The sequence below is a fragment of the Garra rufa genome, chromosome 19, assembly GCF_049309525.1.
Source record: "Garra rufa chromosome 19, GarRuf1.0, whole genome shotgun sequence".
Lineage (NCBI taxonomy): Eukaryota > Metazoa > Chordata > Actinopteri > Cypriniformes > Cyprinidae > Garra > Garra rufa.
Window position 1 is genome coordinate 21,899,674 of NC_133379.1, and position 16,411 is coordinate 21,916,084.

Here is a 16,411-nt window from a genome sequence, read left to right on the forward strand (position 1 = left end):
TGCAGCGTCGAAGACAAAATGTGTGTGTGTTATTTCGTAAAGGTGTGTAGCGCGCAGAGGCTGAGCAGGTGATCGTTTGGCAAATTCAACAGCTCTATTCCAGGACTCTCACTGTTTGCCTGTGAGTTAGCTGAAATAATAAAAGGACAAAATTATGAAGAGGCAGACCTCACGCTGTAATGGGGTTCAGTTAGAGGCTCTTGTGTGCTTCGCTCACAGAAGAAATTGCTTTTCTTATGATCACACAGCTAAACACAACCTGTTGAAGAGCTCTGTTGTGTCCACTATGAGTGTTTCTCAAGCCCAGCAGGACTGTGAAGTACTACATACTGGTGTGTTAATACTATAACTGGGTGATACACCCAAAAAAAGATGACTTTCAGATAAAACAATTGGAAGTACATAAAAAATATCCTGGCTTTTCCAAGATTTATAGTGGCAGTGAATGGCTGTTGAGATTTTGAAGTCCAATAAAGTGCATCGCTCCATCATAAAAAGTGCTCCACACAGCTTTGGGGGGGTTAATAAAGGCCTTCCGACATGAATCGATGCGTTTGTGTAATATCCATGTAATCTCTAGCTTTCACTAACTATTGTATGAGCGAGTGGTGTTCCAACAGATGACGTAGGATACAGGCAAAGCGTAAGCTTCAGTGAAAATATGCCAGTCTCCTCTTGGCTTATATTGAAATCCTCTGACATTTTTTTAAATTAATCCTCATTTTGTACTTCGTCACTTCTGCTTTAGTCACTTCCATGTTCGTCACTTCAGCTTTCATCACTTCCATGCTCGTCACATACAGATCTGGCCATTTAAAATGCGCGCGGGAAGTAAAGTGGTCTCGCGTGACGCCGGTGTATTCCAAAGGAACACGGAAAATACAATGACATAGGAAAGACATGATCAGTAGGGGGCAGTCATGTAACGCACTGGACTGGAGCAGGCTGAAAACATTGCTGCAAACTAAAAGGTACGGTAACCTGGAGGGGACACCTTCGGTTCACTTATGTTTGTCGTGGCCACACAAATGAATTCCTAGGAACGTCATATTACTTTTTGTCATTGCCACGAGATATTAATTCCTGGGAATGTCATATTATGTCGTGGCCACAAGATTATTTTGTCGAGGTAACGACATCCTTATGTTTAATGCATAAACAAACCTGCGTAACCATAACCCAGGATTATCAGAGATAGGTTTATTAATATTTTTTATTTTGAGTTAAGAAATGTTTTTATTAATTGTTATAGAAATTAATGCAATATTAAGTTATATATTAACAATAGGCAATGCTGTATATGCGAATGTCTGTGCGCGATGTAGACAGCATTCAAAAGTTTATCAAGAATTTATTACATATAAGTACTTCAAATTAAATAGCCCTGCAAGAAACATTTTATGCATCCTTAAGTCTTATCCATTAATTGATCCTTTTTTTCTGTAATAAATGTATTATTCGTTTATATTCAGTATGTCCCCCTTAATTTCGATCTCTTAACATTCCGAATCTAAATGATAAATGCTGACATGCCATGAAAGCTTTGATTATACTATATGGCATATATTCATTTTTAGTCTAATTATAACCTATATAGTGTTTCATTGTCGAGTGAATCATTCACGTTCCATTTGTAAATCGTATGGTCACACACGGGCATTAATACAATCATAAAGTCAAAACTTTATTGGCATAATTGTAGTTCACAATATTTGCTAAATATATGCCAAATAGCATATATAAAGTTATTTAGGTTAAGCGATTCACAATAAAGAAAAAAGTAGATAGCTCTAAATCACTTATTATTTATTCTTATTATAGGTTATTATTATTTCAATACCTGGTTAGGGCTATTTATTTTTAACGCCTGACAATTATGCCAATTTCGTTTTGACTTTTTGATTGTATTTATCCCCGTGTGTGACGATACATGATGTTTTCATTTACAAATGAAACTACGTGAATGATTCATTTCTCAGTAAAACAGTTTAATATTTATATAGTCTAGTCTGTTAATTAGACTAAACAAAATAAAATATGTTCAATTCATATTTTATATGTTCAATTCTTTAGTTAAGAGAAGGAATGTAGGCCTATTTTACTGTGTGACGATAAATTATTTCCAAATGAAACTACGTGAATGATTCACTCTTCAGTTATTTGTCTATTAGTTAGACTTAATAAAATACAATATATGTTAAATTTAACCTTTAAACTGCATTCCAGTAAAAACCCCAGTCATAGCACCTTTACAGTATCATTTACATTCAGAATGTTATGTAACGAGATCAAAATGAAGGAAAAAATAACGAATACAAACGAATAATACAAATATAATGGGAAAAAAAGAAGGTCAGTCAATGGACAAGATTGTGGGATGCATGAAATGTTTCTTGCAGGGCTATTTAATTTGAAGTAGGCCAACATGTAATACATGTAAACACTTGTGAAAGCTGTCTACATTGCGCACAGACAGCATTAGCATATACAGCATCGCCTGTATAATTATTTAATATTGTATTAATTTCTATAACAATTAATATAGGCAAACAATTTCTTAACTCAAAACGAAATATCTCAAATAATTCTGGGTTACTAATGTCACGCAGGTTGGTTTATTCATTAAACTCGTGGCCACGAGAAATGCATGTTGAGCAAAAATACATTTCACGAAAATAATATAAAGATTACAAAACAAAGAAAACAAATGGAATGAGGGATATGCTTTAAAGTTCACGTAAAAGCCAAATATTAAGCGGCATCCTTCATGTTTTCTTTAATCAGCAAATACTTAACATTTTTTGAATTATATTCACCTTCTGTTTTTATGACAATAAATTTTGAATTTTGAATTCTTATTTTTTTTTTTAGAAAAACGTCCGAACACCGGTCTCAAAAGTAGAAGCGAAAGTCTTGTTTCCACCAGCGCGGAATTTTTTTTATTCACCGTAATTGATGGATGTCTAAAACAAAAATAAGGAGAATCCTAAAACATATATATTTCTTAAAATAATAACATCTGAACTTCATACACAACAATACGGCAACGACTTTACAACAGGACACATTGTTTTATTTTAATTTTATTTTTTAGCTTGTACACCAATGGATTTCTGATGTCGGGATATTTCAGACTGCATCTCCACAGCTTAATCACTTTAGTATTAAACATACGGGTCAGGAGGCGGGTCGGGTACAATATTTATTTTTTTTATTCTGCGGTCCGAGTTGCGGGTGGGTTATTTGAAAACGGTCCGGTTCGGGTTGTTTATCCACTGACCCGCTTGTCAGGTTGGACACTAATGTTTTGAAAAAAGTGGAGCGTGTGAGGAAAGCTTTCCCCTTCTCCCTGGCATGCATTTGAATGCTGAATTCGAAATGCAACTGAATGCAGTCGGAATCCGCCCCCAGCACCCCCAAGTCTCCAAATGTTGATTACAACAAGGCAACAGACAGCATTCAACACCCCACCCCACCCCCACTCTGCCATTCATAAACATTTCGCTCTTTATACTGCATGCCGCTTAACTCTGATGCCTCATTAACGGCTACTTTTCAGAAAACTGAAAAAAAAAAAAAAAAATACACTTCCCTTTGGTTTCCCAGAACAGACTTAAGCCTAGTTCCAGGCTAAAATGATGTAAATCGGAGCTGTTTAAAGATAAAAAATAAAAAATAAAAAATAAAATAAAAAAAATAAAAAAAAAACTTTTACTGATCGTTGGTCGGAGATTCAACCCGCAGTTCGTGACTGGAAGCTGTTAAGAGACAGACTTAATGAACTTCTCCGAAATAGAAGAACTACTTTTCCACTTAAAAAAAAAAGAAAAAGAAAAAAAGGTGGAAAAAAATTGCATAACTCACTGGAGCACTTTTCAGAATCAGAATCAGAATCAGAATGAGCTATATTGCCAGGTATGTTTGCACATACTAGGAATTTGTTTTTGTGACAGAGCTCCACAGTGCTACAGAATGACAGTGACAAGACGATACATATTATAAAAATAACAATATAGAGGTATACAAGACAGACAATGTGCAAAAATAGCAAAGACATTTGAATAGAAGTAAGTATGTGCTTTAAATAAATAACGGAAAAATGAATAAAGAATGTATAGTGTTGTATGTTGCACGATCAAGTGTTCATGAGATGGATTGCCTGAGGAAAGAAACTGTTTCGGTGTCTGGTCGATTTGATACTTAACAATTGTTGTATTCGTTGTCAGTCATATAGGCTAAGCTTTATTGTTTTGAAAAGTGAGCCTTCTGTTTATTTGTCTAAATTATTTTCTATATTAGGATATAATACTAGGCTAGTATTTATGGACATTAGGCCAAATCTACATGGGTTTCTTCCCTTTCAATTCAATTAGTTTTTAAGAAAAAAGAAAAAAAAAAAAAAAAACTGCATGGGCAGTGCGTCATAATAATGTACGGCATCAAAATGTAAGAACAAATCTAAAGACAATAATAATAATAATAATAATAATAATAATAATAATAATAATAATAATAACAATAACAATAACAATAATAATAAAATTAATTATTAACACTCCTAAAAGTATAGTGCTCAGATACACTTACGGTAGGTGACCTAACCCTAGTTGATACTTTATTTCAACTTTTCAATTATTTCATTAATTAACTAATAAACAAATGCCTTTCCGATATGATATAAGTGAAAAGGGAGACGATTTCGAAAATGATTTCACCAAAAGGCGGATGCGAACTCGGGTCTCCCGCGTCAAAAACGATATGTTACTCGTATTATCACTTACGCCACTGAAAATGTTGCAGTATAGCCGTCTTTTGTAATATTTGTAAATATGGAGTATTTGCATTGTGTAAAAACATTAAATAAAAGGCACCAGACTACAGAAAATGGCATATACTAAAGTATTTATTTTTCTGGGGGAGGACCCACCCACATTTATTTTGCTTCCGACGCCCATGCTTGATGATGAAGTATAGTCTACAGGATATAACAATAAAGTGCTTTTCCAGTCCCGATTCCACAAGGTTTTATTCCGCATCCACCCGCTCCCGCTATATTAACTATATTATTCGCCCGCTGCCCGCTTAGAATAAATTTTCTAAGCACCAAAATCGCAAAAACAAATCAAAATAATAATAGTAATAATACTAATAAATAAATAAATAAATTTTTAACTCTATAAAAACTGTAGTTTATATTTAACCTCTCCATTTCTATTCCTTTCTACTCAAATTGATTGTCAGTGTATCTAAAATTGTGTATCTTAGAAAAAGAAAAAGAGGAACCACCTCTTAAACATGCATATCTTAATTTGATGTTGCTTTAAAACGCTGAAATATATAATGTATTTTATTCTGAAGGTGAAAGTGGTCCAGTTATTTAACTGCCTGCGGCGCCGTCAGGATCACGTTTTTTTCCCCTTTTAATTAAGTGGATACAGCTTACAATACTCGTTCAAGAGTAAGGGATTGCTCAAAACTATGCTATTTTACATATTTCTGTTATTTGTGTACAATCACAACGAAAAAACAGATGTGTATGCTATTTGTAAAAAAAAAAAAAATGTAAACAAGATGCTGGTTCAAGGGCGCGTCACAGAAATTGCCTACAATTCTGCATATAGGCTTGCTACTTATTAATTTTATTTTATTTCGTTTTGTTAAATTATTATTCATTAAGAAATTTATATTTCGCATATGGGCATTTTTATTTATTTTACATACAGCTTTTTTGGGTTTTCTCTGTGCATAAGATCTGCGCGTGATGTTCTGATGTTTATGCTGCTTTTTGCTTGTGTACAATTAACCCCTCAAAACGAATTTAACTGTTATTAATGTGTCACAGCCACGTTTCAATTTAAATGTAATTTAACACAATCTTGTCGTTAATAATAACTAAACGCGTCGGTTGTCGTTTGGAAAAAAAAAAAACAGAAATTAACATTTCTATTTTCAATGCAGTCTAATAAAAGTTCAACAGGAAAAAAATAAAAGAAAATAATAATAAAACTGCTCCTGCTTATGAATAAATTTTTGCTTGATGATGAAGTATCTAAATAGTCTATAGGATATAACAAAGTGCTTTTCCAGTCCCGCTTCCACGAGGTTTTATTCCGCATCCACCCGCTCCGCGCTATATTAACTATATTATTCGCCCGCGGCCCGCTTAGAATAAATTTCTAAGCACCAAAATCGCAAAAATACTGTAGTTTATATTTATCCTTCCCATTTCTATCTGTCTCTACTCAAATTAATTGTCAGTGTATCTAAAATTGTGTATCTTAGAAAAAGAAAAAGACGAACTACCTCTTAAACATGCATATCTTAATTTGATGTTGCTTTAAAACGCTGAAATATATAATGTATTTTATTCTGAAGGTGAAAGAGGTCGAGTAATTTAACTGCCCGCGGCGCCGTCAGGATCACTTGATTTTTTTCCCCTTAATAAAGTGGATACAGCTTACAATACTCGTTCAAGAGTACGGCATTGCTTAAAACTATGATATTTTACATATTTCTGTTATTTGTGTACAATCACAATAAAAATAAAAAAAAATTAAAAAAAACGTGTAGGCTATTTGTAAAAAAAAAAAAATGGAAACAAGATGCTGGTTTAAGGGCGCATCACAGAAATTGCCTAAAATTCTGCATATAGGCTTGCTACTTATTAATTTGTTAAATTATTATTCATTCAGAAAAGAAAAACATATATTTCTTATGTGGGCCTATTTTATTTATTATTATATATAGGTTTGTTGGGTTTTTCTCTGTGCATAAGCTCTGCACGTGAGGTTCTGATGTTTATGCTGCTTCTTGCTTGTGTATAATTAATCCCTGAAAACGAATTTAGCGGTTTACGTCAGTTGTCGGTTGGAGAAATAAAATAACCGAAATTAACATTTCTGTTTCCGATGCAGTCTAATAAATGTTCGTCAGGAAAACAAAGAAAGAAAACAAAATAACAATACAACTGCACCTGCTTATGAATAGGCTATCTTTTTGCTATTGGTTTGAACCATAATTTCAGGAAAGAGGAATCATTGAACTATTGTACTGGTATTTGTGACCAACGCCCCCTAGAGCTGGCCATGGTGTTTGGCTACAGAATGTTGTTCCTTGCGCCACCTGGTGGATATTATATGAAGTGCAACAACGTTGTAAAAAAATCTAAAAAAGCCGCTGCGGCAGGACGCGTGCCCACGCGTGCCGAATTGCAGGCTGCCGCGTGAAAATAGACGCATTTTTAATGGCCAGATCTGTAAGCGTTCCTCACTTCCGCTTTTGTCATTTCCGCTTTGTCACTTCTGCTTTAGCCACTTCCATGTTTGTCACTTCCACGTTCCTCACTTCCATGCTCATCACTTCAGCGTTCGTTACTTCTGCATTGGTTACTTCAGCTTTTGTTCCTTTCCGCATTCTTCACTTCCACTTTCGTCACTTCAGCTTCCGTCACTTTCTCATTTGTCACTTCTGCGTTCGTCACTTCCACTTTCGTCACTTCCACATTCGTCACTTCAGCTTTCGTCACTTCTGCTTTTGTCACTAACATTTTTGTCACTTCAGCTTTCGCCACTTCCGCGTTTGTCACATAAGCATTCGTCACTTCCGCTTTTGTCACTAACATTTTTGTCACTTCAGCTTTCGCCACTTCCGCGTTTGTCACATAAGCATTCGTCACTTCCGCTTTCACCGTTTCCGCTTTAGTCCCTTCCATGTTCATCACTTTAGCTTTCGTCACTTCCACATTTGTCACTTCCGCTTTTGTCGTTTCCGCTTTCGTCACTTCTGCTTTAGTCACTTCCATGTTCGTCACTTCAGCTTTCATCACTTCCACGCTCGTCACATAAGCGTTCGTCACTTCCGCTTTTGTCATTTCCGCTTTGTCACTTCTGCTTTAGCCACTTCCATGTTTGTCACTTCTGCTTTAGTCACTTCCACGCTCGTCACTTCAGCATTCTTCACAGCGTTCACTTCGCTTTTGTCACTTCCTCATTCGCCACTTCAGCGTTCGTCACTTGCGCGTTCGTCACTTGCACTTTTGTCATTTCAGCGTTCGTCACTTCTGCTTTCATCACTACCACATTTGTCACTTCAGCTTTCACCACTTCCGTGCTCGTATCTTCCGTTTTTGTCACCACCGCATTCATCACTTCCGCTTTCATTCGTCACTTCCACAAATTTTTAAATATGGATATTTTCCTCACACAAACGCATCAATTCACTTCAGAAGGCCTTTATTAACCCCCCAGAACCATGTGGAGTACTTTTAATGATAGGTGGATGGACTTTATTGGACTTCAAAAAAATCAACAGCCATTCACTGTCACTATAAAAAGCCAGGACAGAACTCTGATTGTATTCGTCTGAAAGAAGAATTCCATATACACCTAGAATGGCTTGAGCGTGAGTAAATCATGGGGTAATTTTTATTTTTGGGTGAACTGTCCATTTAATATGAAACATAATTTACAAAATTCATTTTTGATGACAAAATCTAAACAAACAAATATACCAACTTTCTCCACCTCTAAAATGAAACACTTTTCATGATCCCTTCACACAAACATATCCTAATTTCATACCGACAGAATGATAGTCTTAAACACATTGTATTATTCGCTAAATCACACATAATATTTGGAGCAGGGCACTTCAATCTGCTTAGACATATTCTCAGTGATTTGTATACACAGCAGGTGTCGGGCAGTTGCTGTCCTTCCATTTGGCGTGCCGTGGAAGGCATTTAGCTAATGTCAAGTGGATTCGCCTGAATGTTTAGCCACTAATGGGAATGTAGATTGAAAAGCAAAGGCAAACTTAGACATCCATATCAATTAGCTGCTCTCAGTGACTATGAAACATGAGTCGAGGGTGTTTTTTTCATAAAGGACACACATTCTCCTCATTACCCTATAGTGCGCCTGTGCCTTCAGCATTTATGAGTGTGTGTGTGTTTATGTTTAATCAACATCACAGGTCAGCAGTGTGTCAAAGTGTGTAAGGCAGTAAATCAGACTCGCAGCAGATGGAGGCGTGTTTTGCACAGATGTCTTAGCGGCTGGCTTCAGAAATGTTGCCTACAGCACTCTGGTCATGTGCCATCAGATCTTGGGAGTTCCTTCAAAAAAAGAGAAAACACTTAAGTTTTAATTAAGCAGAATACTGGAGTGCTGAAAATTGCAAAGAAGGTATCGAAATTAGTATTATAATCAGACCAATTCAAATCATAAAAGCTGATTCAAGGTAGTTTCACAGACAGCCAGGTTTTATTGACATTTAGAGTCATGTATAATAGATGGTTGGCTTGAGAAGGGTTCAGTCCGGGTCTCTGTAAGAGCAGAGATATCGCTAAAACTTTATCTGGAGAGCAAGATGTTTCTGTGATCTTTGTGGTAATGTATGACCCTCTTGTCTCAGTGCTGTCTTAAATATTTGAACACTTTTAAGACAAAAAAAAAGGTTTCTGCCTAGTGTTCCTTCATCATCCTCTGCTCAAACGTCTTTCATTGTGTCTAGAAATAATTGAGTAACCACCAAATTAATTTCAAGAGACACAATAAACAAAATTGTGGAGACACAGTAAGAAATATGACTAATTATGGAAGTCACTCATATTTTGATGGTTGTGAATAAAATATCATGCAGCACAACATAATTCCCCCTCGAGTGTTACAAAACTAAAACCCATTTCAAGTTATCACACACTGGAGATGCATTGAGTCGCACAATGTAACCAGACAATCTCATGAGAAACATGTATGGTGCCACTTTATGCTCCCTTTACTCCATTTTTATGTCTGATAGTTCTGTTATCTGGGCTTTATAACATATATATGTGTGGGTGTATACAATTACATGCAACTATCTAAGTGGCTTTCCATACAAATATACATATACAATATAAACATATATTTCACACACTCAAACTCACACCCACACACACCCACACACACACACACACACACACACACACACACACACACACACACACACACACACACACACACACACACACACACACACACACACACACAGCTCCGGCTGTAATTATGTGTAATATAAAATGTTTAAATAATGAGTAATAATAAATTGATATATAATTTGTTGTAATAATAAAAGCTATTTAAGTGGCTTTCCAAAAAATAGATAAAAATTTAAAAATATATACATATTTTCTCCAGCTATGAATTTCAGTGTTGTGCATAATTTGTTTTAAAAACATGATGTAATATTTAATGATTTATTTATTTGCAGTATAATAAAAAAGGTTTAGCTGCCGAAAACTGAAAAATATTTTTGGTTTTTGGCTGAAAGAGAAAAATCAGTTAAATATGATTTTGTTGCATAGAACTGAATACAAATAACATATTTATATTTGTTATTAATATATTTTCTGTCTAATTTATTGCTTTACTTTCAATAAAAGTATTGTTATTTTATTGGTTTATATTTTTCAAATTCAGTATAATTTAAATTATAATTGTCAAAGTTCAGAAAAAAGATGAGAGCGAGGACTCAATTATGCAGGAGATGGGTTTTTTTATTATCAATAAAAATTAAACAAGAATAACAAAAACTACCCCGAGGGGGAAAAGGCTAGCTGGCTGACAACACAGCTGGGCAGGATGAGGTAGGGCTTGACACGACAGGACGCGAATGATGAAGAACTGGAGCAGGACTGCAAACACAAGGAGAATAAGTAGGGAGCAAATGAAGCAGGTAACGAGGGAAGCACAGGTGGGGCAAATTTACCAATAATCAGGAAACAAGAAGGGTGGGGTCAAGACAATAGACTTGAGAGCACATGGCACAAGAAACCAATCAAGACAAAAGTCATGTGCTCACACAAAACAAAAACACAAGCACATGGCCAGCAATACAAAATCACAAGCCATGTGCTTGAACAAAACAAGACACAAACACACAGCTAATGAGAAAACTCATAAGCTGAGTGTTCACACAAAACATGACATGAAAGCACGCAGCCGAAAACACAAGCCGCATGCAACAACACAAGACAACAAGAAAATACAAAAGACAAATCCACATGATAGGAGAGCGTACGGCCCGAGGGAACTCAAGACCGCATGCTCCCGCAACACGACAGAACATGGAGTGTGAGTGTTCGAACCCCGACACTATACCGAAACTCAACAAGACATGAGTGCCGGGATCCGAACACCACACTCCAACAAGAAGGCACGCAGACAACATACATTTTTTTTAATTATGTGTAATATTACAATTTATAAATTATATAATTTGTGTTAAAAGCTATTTAAGTGGCTTTCTATAAAATATTAAAAAAATAAAATAACATAAAATGTACATACACAATATATAAATATATTTTACACCCGCACACACATATATAATAAAATTGTAATAAAATATTAGTTTCCAGCTATAAATGTAACATAATTAGTTTTTTAACATAATTTTAAAAATGACATCATATTATTTAATTATTTACTTATTTGCAATATAATAATAATAATAATAATAATAATAATAATAATAATAGGGCTGAAAGAGAACAATCCATTAAATCAGATTCTGTTGCACAGAACTGATAAAAACAATATATTGATATTTAATATTAATATATTTTCGGTCCAATTTATTAGCTTTACTTTCAATAAAAGTTTATTTTTTTATTAGCTTTTATTTTTCAAATTTAGTATCATTAAAATTATTGAGTTCAATAAAAAAACTATAATAATAAATAATTATTAAAAGGCCATTCCCGTTTAGGGTTTTCAGAATTTTCAGTTTTAGCCTATCATTTTCCAGAACATTTATACTACAGTAAAAACATTCATGCATTTTAAATATATTTAATATTTTAATAATAAAAAATATTTATGCAAAGTTGTTTAGTGATGTAAATTGTCACAAATTTTGTAAAGTCTTTGTGTTGGGCTAAGCATTTAATTGCTTTGCTTTCTATTAATTCGAATTTATGTGGTTGATTTGTTTAAAGTAATCATAAATGTTCTCAGTTCATCCACCAATGGTAGGAGAGGTTATTTTGAACCTAATATCGAACCTTTCATATATTAAACTATGAAGAACTGTTGAATTGTACCTGATCTGTCATTCAGTACTGTGCTGTCCAGCGCATAGAAATATCCAGGCACACCGCAGCCCATTTGATGCCTGATGGCATGGCCACCCATTCCCAATCCTGATTTATTGATAATGAAAGTGCGATTTTAGCTACTAAATCAAGGCTGGGGGAGAACTAGCCATGGAGCAGGAGCAGAATTATTAACAATGAGAGCGATGCCAGCCAGAGAGCTCATATACTGTATACTAAGAGCTCATAAATGACCGCATATGTATGCAGGAGGCAGATCCATGACCAGGAGTCCCTCTTATTCACAGGTACGAGCTAACAGCTTCGACGGCCTTCTGAACTCCTATGGCTCCTATTAGTGATGAGGCTTGAGTCATACTTCAACAGGGTCTGAAAAAGACACGTATATCATAGGACTTAATATTATTATGAATGAACCTGCCTTGTTATCGCCAGGCTGATTTATTTCAGGGAGTAATGGAGAACAGATAGGGAATTTTCACATCGTTTCTCTGTGTCACAGCTCCCCCGACTTTCACGGACACGCCGCCGCAGTATGTAGAGGCCAAGGAGGGGGGCAGCATCACTCTGAGCTGCACGGCCTTCGGGAATCCCAAACCTTCAGTCAGCTGGCTCAGGGAGGGAGACCCTGTACAGGACAGCAGCAAGTATAAGGTGAGCAAACACACCTCTAATTTATGACTAGGGGGTTATTTTAATAGTGGAGTGTTTGTCCCCCTGATGTCTACTTATGACAAGTATATAGTTTCTTGTACAAAAACAGCTGATTTATTTTTTCGCCCTCTCTCTGACCCTCTGTTATGATTGGCTAACCTCTACACGGTAGTGTAAATCACACTGGCCTTCATCATGGCAGTACGTGTTGCTTAAAGGATTAGTTCACTTCCAGAATAAAAGTCTCCTGACTCCTGAAGTTCATGTCTTTGTTTCTTCAGTCAAAAAGAAATTAAGGTTTTTGAGGAAAACATTCCAGGATTTTTCTCCATATAGTAGACTTCAATGGGGATTAACAGGTTGAAGGTCTAAATTGTAGTTTCAGTGCAGCTTCAAAGGGCTCTACAAGATCCCATTCGAGGAATAAGGGTCTTATCTAGCGACAACTATCTACCATTTTCAATGCAATACAAATTAATTTACTTTTTATCCACAAATGCTCATCTTGCACTAGTTCTGCGATGTGCGTCTATGGCTTAATCACGTTAGAAAGGTCACTCAGGGTTAGCTTTTTGTCTGTGTACTTCGTTTTCAAAAAGGTAGGGTAGGGTAAAAAACTCTTCTTATTTTCTCCTCCAACTTCAAAATTGTCCGACATCTTTGTTTTACCTTTTTTTTGTAAAGGTCGTTTGACTTTATTTGCAGGTTCGCTTTGTAAACACTGGGTCGGTACTTCTGTGTGACCTTTCCAGTGTGATAAGACGAGCATTTGTGGTTAAAAAGTATTTAAATTAATATTTTTTTTTTAGAAAATGACCAATCATTTTGATAGATAAGACCCTTTTTCTTCAGCTGGAATCATGTAGAGTACTTTAAATCTGCATTGAAACTGTAATTTGGACCTTCAACTAGTTGATTCCCATTGAAGTCCACTATATGGAGAAAATTCCTGGAATGTTATCCTCAAAAACCTTAATTTCTTTGCGACTGAAGAAAGAAAGACATGAACATCTTAGATGACAATGGGGTGAGTAAATTATCAGCATTTATTCACTTTCGAAACACTGGGTCGGTACTTCTGCAGCGATGTAGGATGATTTTGTAGACATTTAAATTAAATTAATTTTATTAATTAATGCAAGACATTTTATTTGTGGCCTTTTTCATCATATATGTTATGCTAATTTATGCTACAATATATAAGATGAATGAAATTAACTTTATTTACATGCATATTTAATTGACTATTTTTGATGTGAAAAGCCACTTATTTTGAGCGTTTTTTAACTCATTTTTCTAGTGAGATCTGGCAACAATGGTCTCTATGTTTAATTCAATGAGTTCTTGATTATGACAGTTTCTGAATGGCAATCTTTTGCAGTTTATTTTTTATTTAGTTATTTTGATTAATTTAAAGTTTTTAAAAAAAAATAAGTCTCTTACATTTACCAAGGCTGCATTTATTTGATAAATAAATGCTGTAAAAACAGTAATATTTTGAAATATTATTGCAAAATTACATATCTGTTTTATAATTGAATAGATTTTACATGTAATTTATTCCTGTGAATTTTCACTAACCACTACTTGAGTCTTTAGTGTCACTTAAAGCTTCAGAAATCAATCTAATATGCTGATTTGGTGCTCAAGACACATTTCTTTTTATTGTGAAAAGGTTTAATTTTCTAATTAAGTGTCATACATTTTTTGATGAATATAAATTTCAAAAGACCAGCATTTATTTGAAATAGAAATGGTTTGTAGAAGTACAAACGTCAATATAGTGTGGGGAAGCTTGTTTCCGCCACTGAATAAAAAATGTAAAAGTAATTGAGGCTTTTTATCTCAAAATTCAAACTTTTTTCTCGCAATTGCGAGTTTACATCTTGGAATTCTAACTTTTTTCTCAGAATTTGCGTAATACAAACTTCCAATTTCTGATTTTTTTTTTCTTAGAATTGCAAGATATAATTTCGTAATTCTGATTTTTTTTTCTCAGAATTGCAATTGCAAACTCACAATTGAGAGATAAAGTCAGAATTACAGGATTTGCAGAATTGTGAGTTATAAAGTCCAGTTCTGAGGGGAAAAAAGATATTTTCTCAGAATTGCAAGCTTATATCTTGCAATTGTGACTATTTCTTAGAATTGCGAGATAGTTTGTATCTCGCAATTCAGGCTGTATATCTTGGAATTGCTAGTTTATATCCTGCAATTCTTACCTTATATTTCACAATTGTGACTTTATAACTCGTAATTGTGAGTTTATTTCTTCAGAATTGGGAGATAAAAAGTTGCAATTACCTTTTTTTTTATTCAGTGGCAAAAACCATAATATTGGCTTTTTTTAAATCCTTTAAAAATATATTAAACAAATGAAAACAAGCAGATGTTATAGCTTGTTTGACACATTTGACTGACATCAGGCCATAACCTCAGACTCATTTGACCACAGAAATATGTACAGTATTTGTTACAACAAAATACAGTGTCCATTATTAGTTCATTTACTAATGCTTCATTTTGCATCAAGCCATCATGAGATTGCTTAGATAGCAACCAGTTTAGCACTTTAAGGTCATGGTTTTATGCTCTAGTAATGTGCCAAGGTTGGCCTCAAAAACACACGCTGTCAGTCTGTTACTTAATTGAGAGAACAGGACAGTGAAGTTATACATGACTTGACAGAGACTATGTTCAGAATCCAGCGCTCTGACAGATGAAAAAATTATACGTTTTTGTACTATCGACTCCGGGAGAAGAAAACATTGTGCTATTATCTACTCACTTTCTCTCAGCTGGGACAGTTCTGACTGTGTGTGAGTATGTCTATTGAAGATATCAGCACTTCAGTGGTCCAGCACCCATTAGTGTCAATGTAGTCATCGAGTCATGTCTAACTGTGTTTCAGCTCTCTCTTTCAGTGATGCCATATCAGTGTATACTATACTATATATTAGAGATATATAGGTGTTAGAAGTAGCCCTGTCAAAATTAACGGCATTACAAATAGGGCTAGGGTTGGCCACCCTACTCACAACTGTTGCACCTGTCTCTTTTTTTCTTGACAAGACGTGCATTTATTTAGTCGCAGAACATCTCTGTGACCACATAAGATTGAAGATTTTTCAGATGCGCATTCCAACAAGCATGTTAAAGCGCAAATGAAACAATAAGCACGCGTGTCAGATCCACATTATGTTCAGCAGCGGCAGCTCTTAAAGTAATAGCAGCCAAATAACCTGCTGTAATGTCTATTAATCAAAGAACAGAAAAAAGAGTACATAAATATTTCTTCATTCAATTTCTGTATATTTCCTACTTGCTGAAGAGCACGGTTAGATTAATGGCTTGATGTGAAGATTGTTTTAAGTTCACTTAAATGGATAGTTCACCCAAAAATGAAAATTTGATGTTTATCTGCTTACCCCCAGGGCATCCAAGACGTACACTACCAGTCATAAGTTTGGACACACTTCCCCATTAAAAAGAATGGGGAAGTGTGTCTAAACTTTTGACTGGTAGTGTAGGTTATGTTGTTTCTTCAGTAGAACACAAACAATGATTTTTAACTCAAACCGTTACAGTCTGTCAGTCATATAATGGCAGTCAATGGCTTTGAGAGTCAAAAAAATAAACACAGACAAAGCCAAATTAAAC

At 35.0% G+C, this 16,411-nt stretch overlaps 1 protein-coding gene across 1 annotated transcript in view; it reads left to right on the top strand.

The window, feature by feature from the left end:
• igsf9bb (immunoglobulin superfamily, member 9Bb) overlaps nucleotides 1-16,411 on the top strand; it is a 160,772-nt gene that overhangs the window by 69,081 nt on the left and 75,280 nt on the right. The window contains exon 4 of the mRNA XM_073824629.1: nucleotides 12,600-12,751. Coding sequence (XP_073680730.1) covers nucleotides 12,600-12,751 — 152 coding nt within the window. The remainder of the gene's footprint in view (nucleotides 1-12,599; nucleotides 12,752-16,411) is intronic.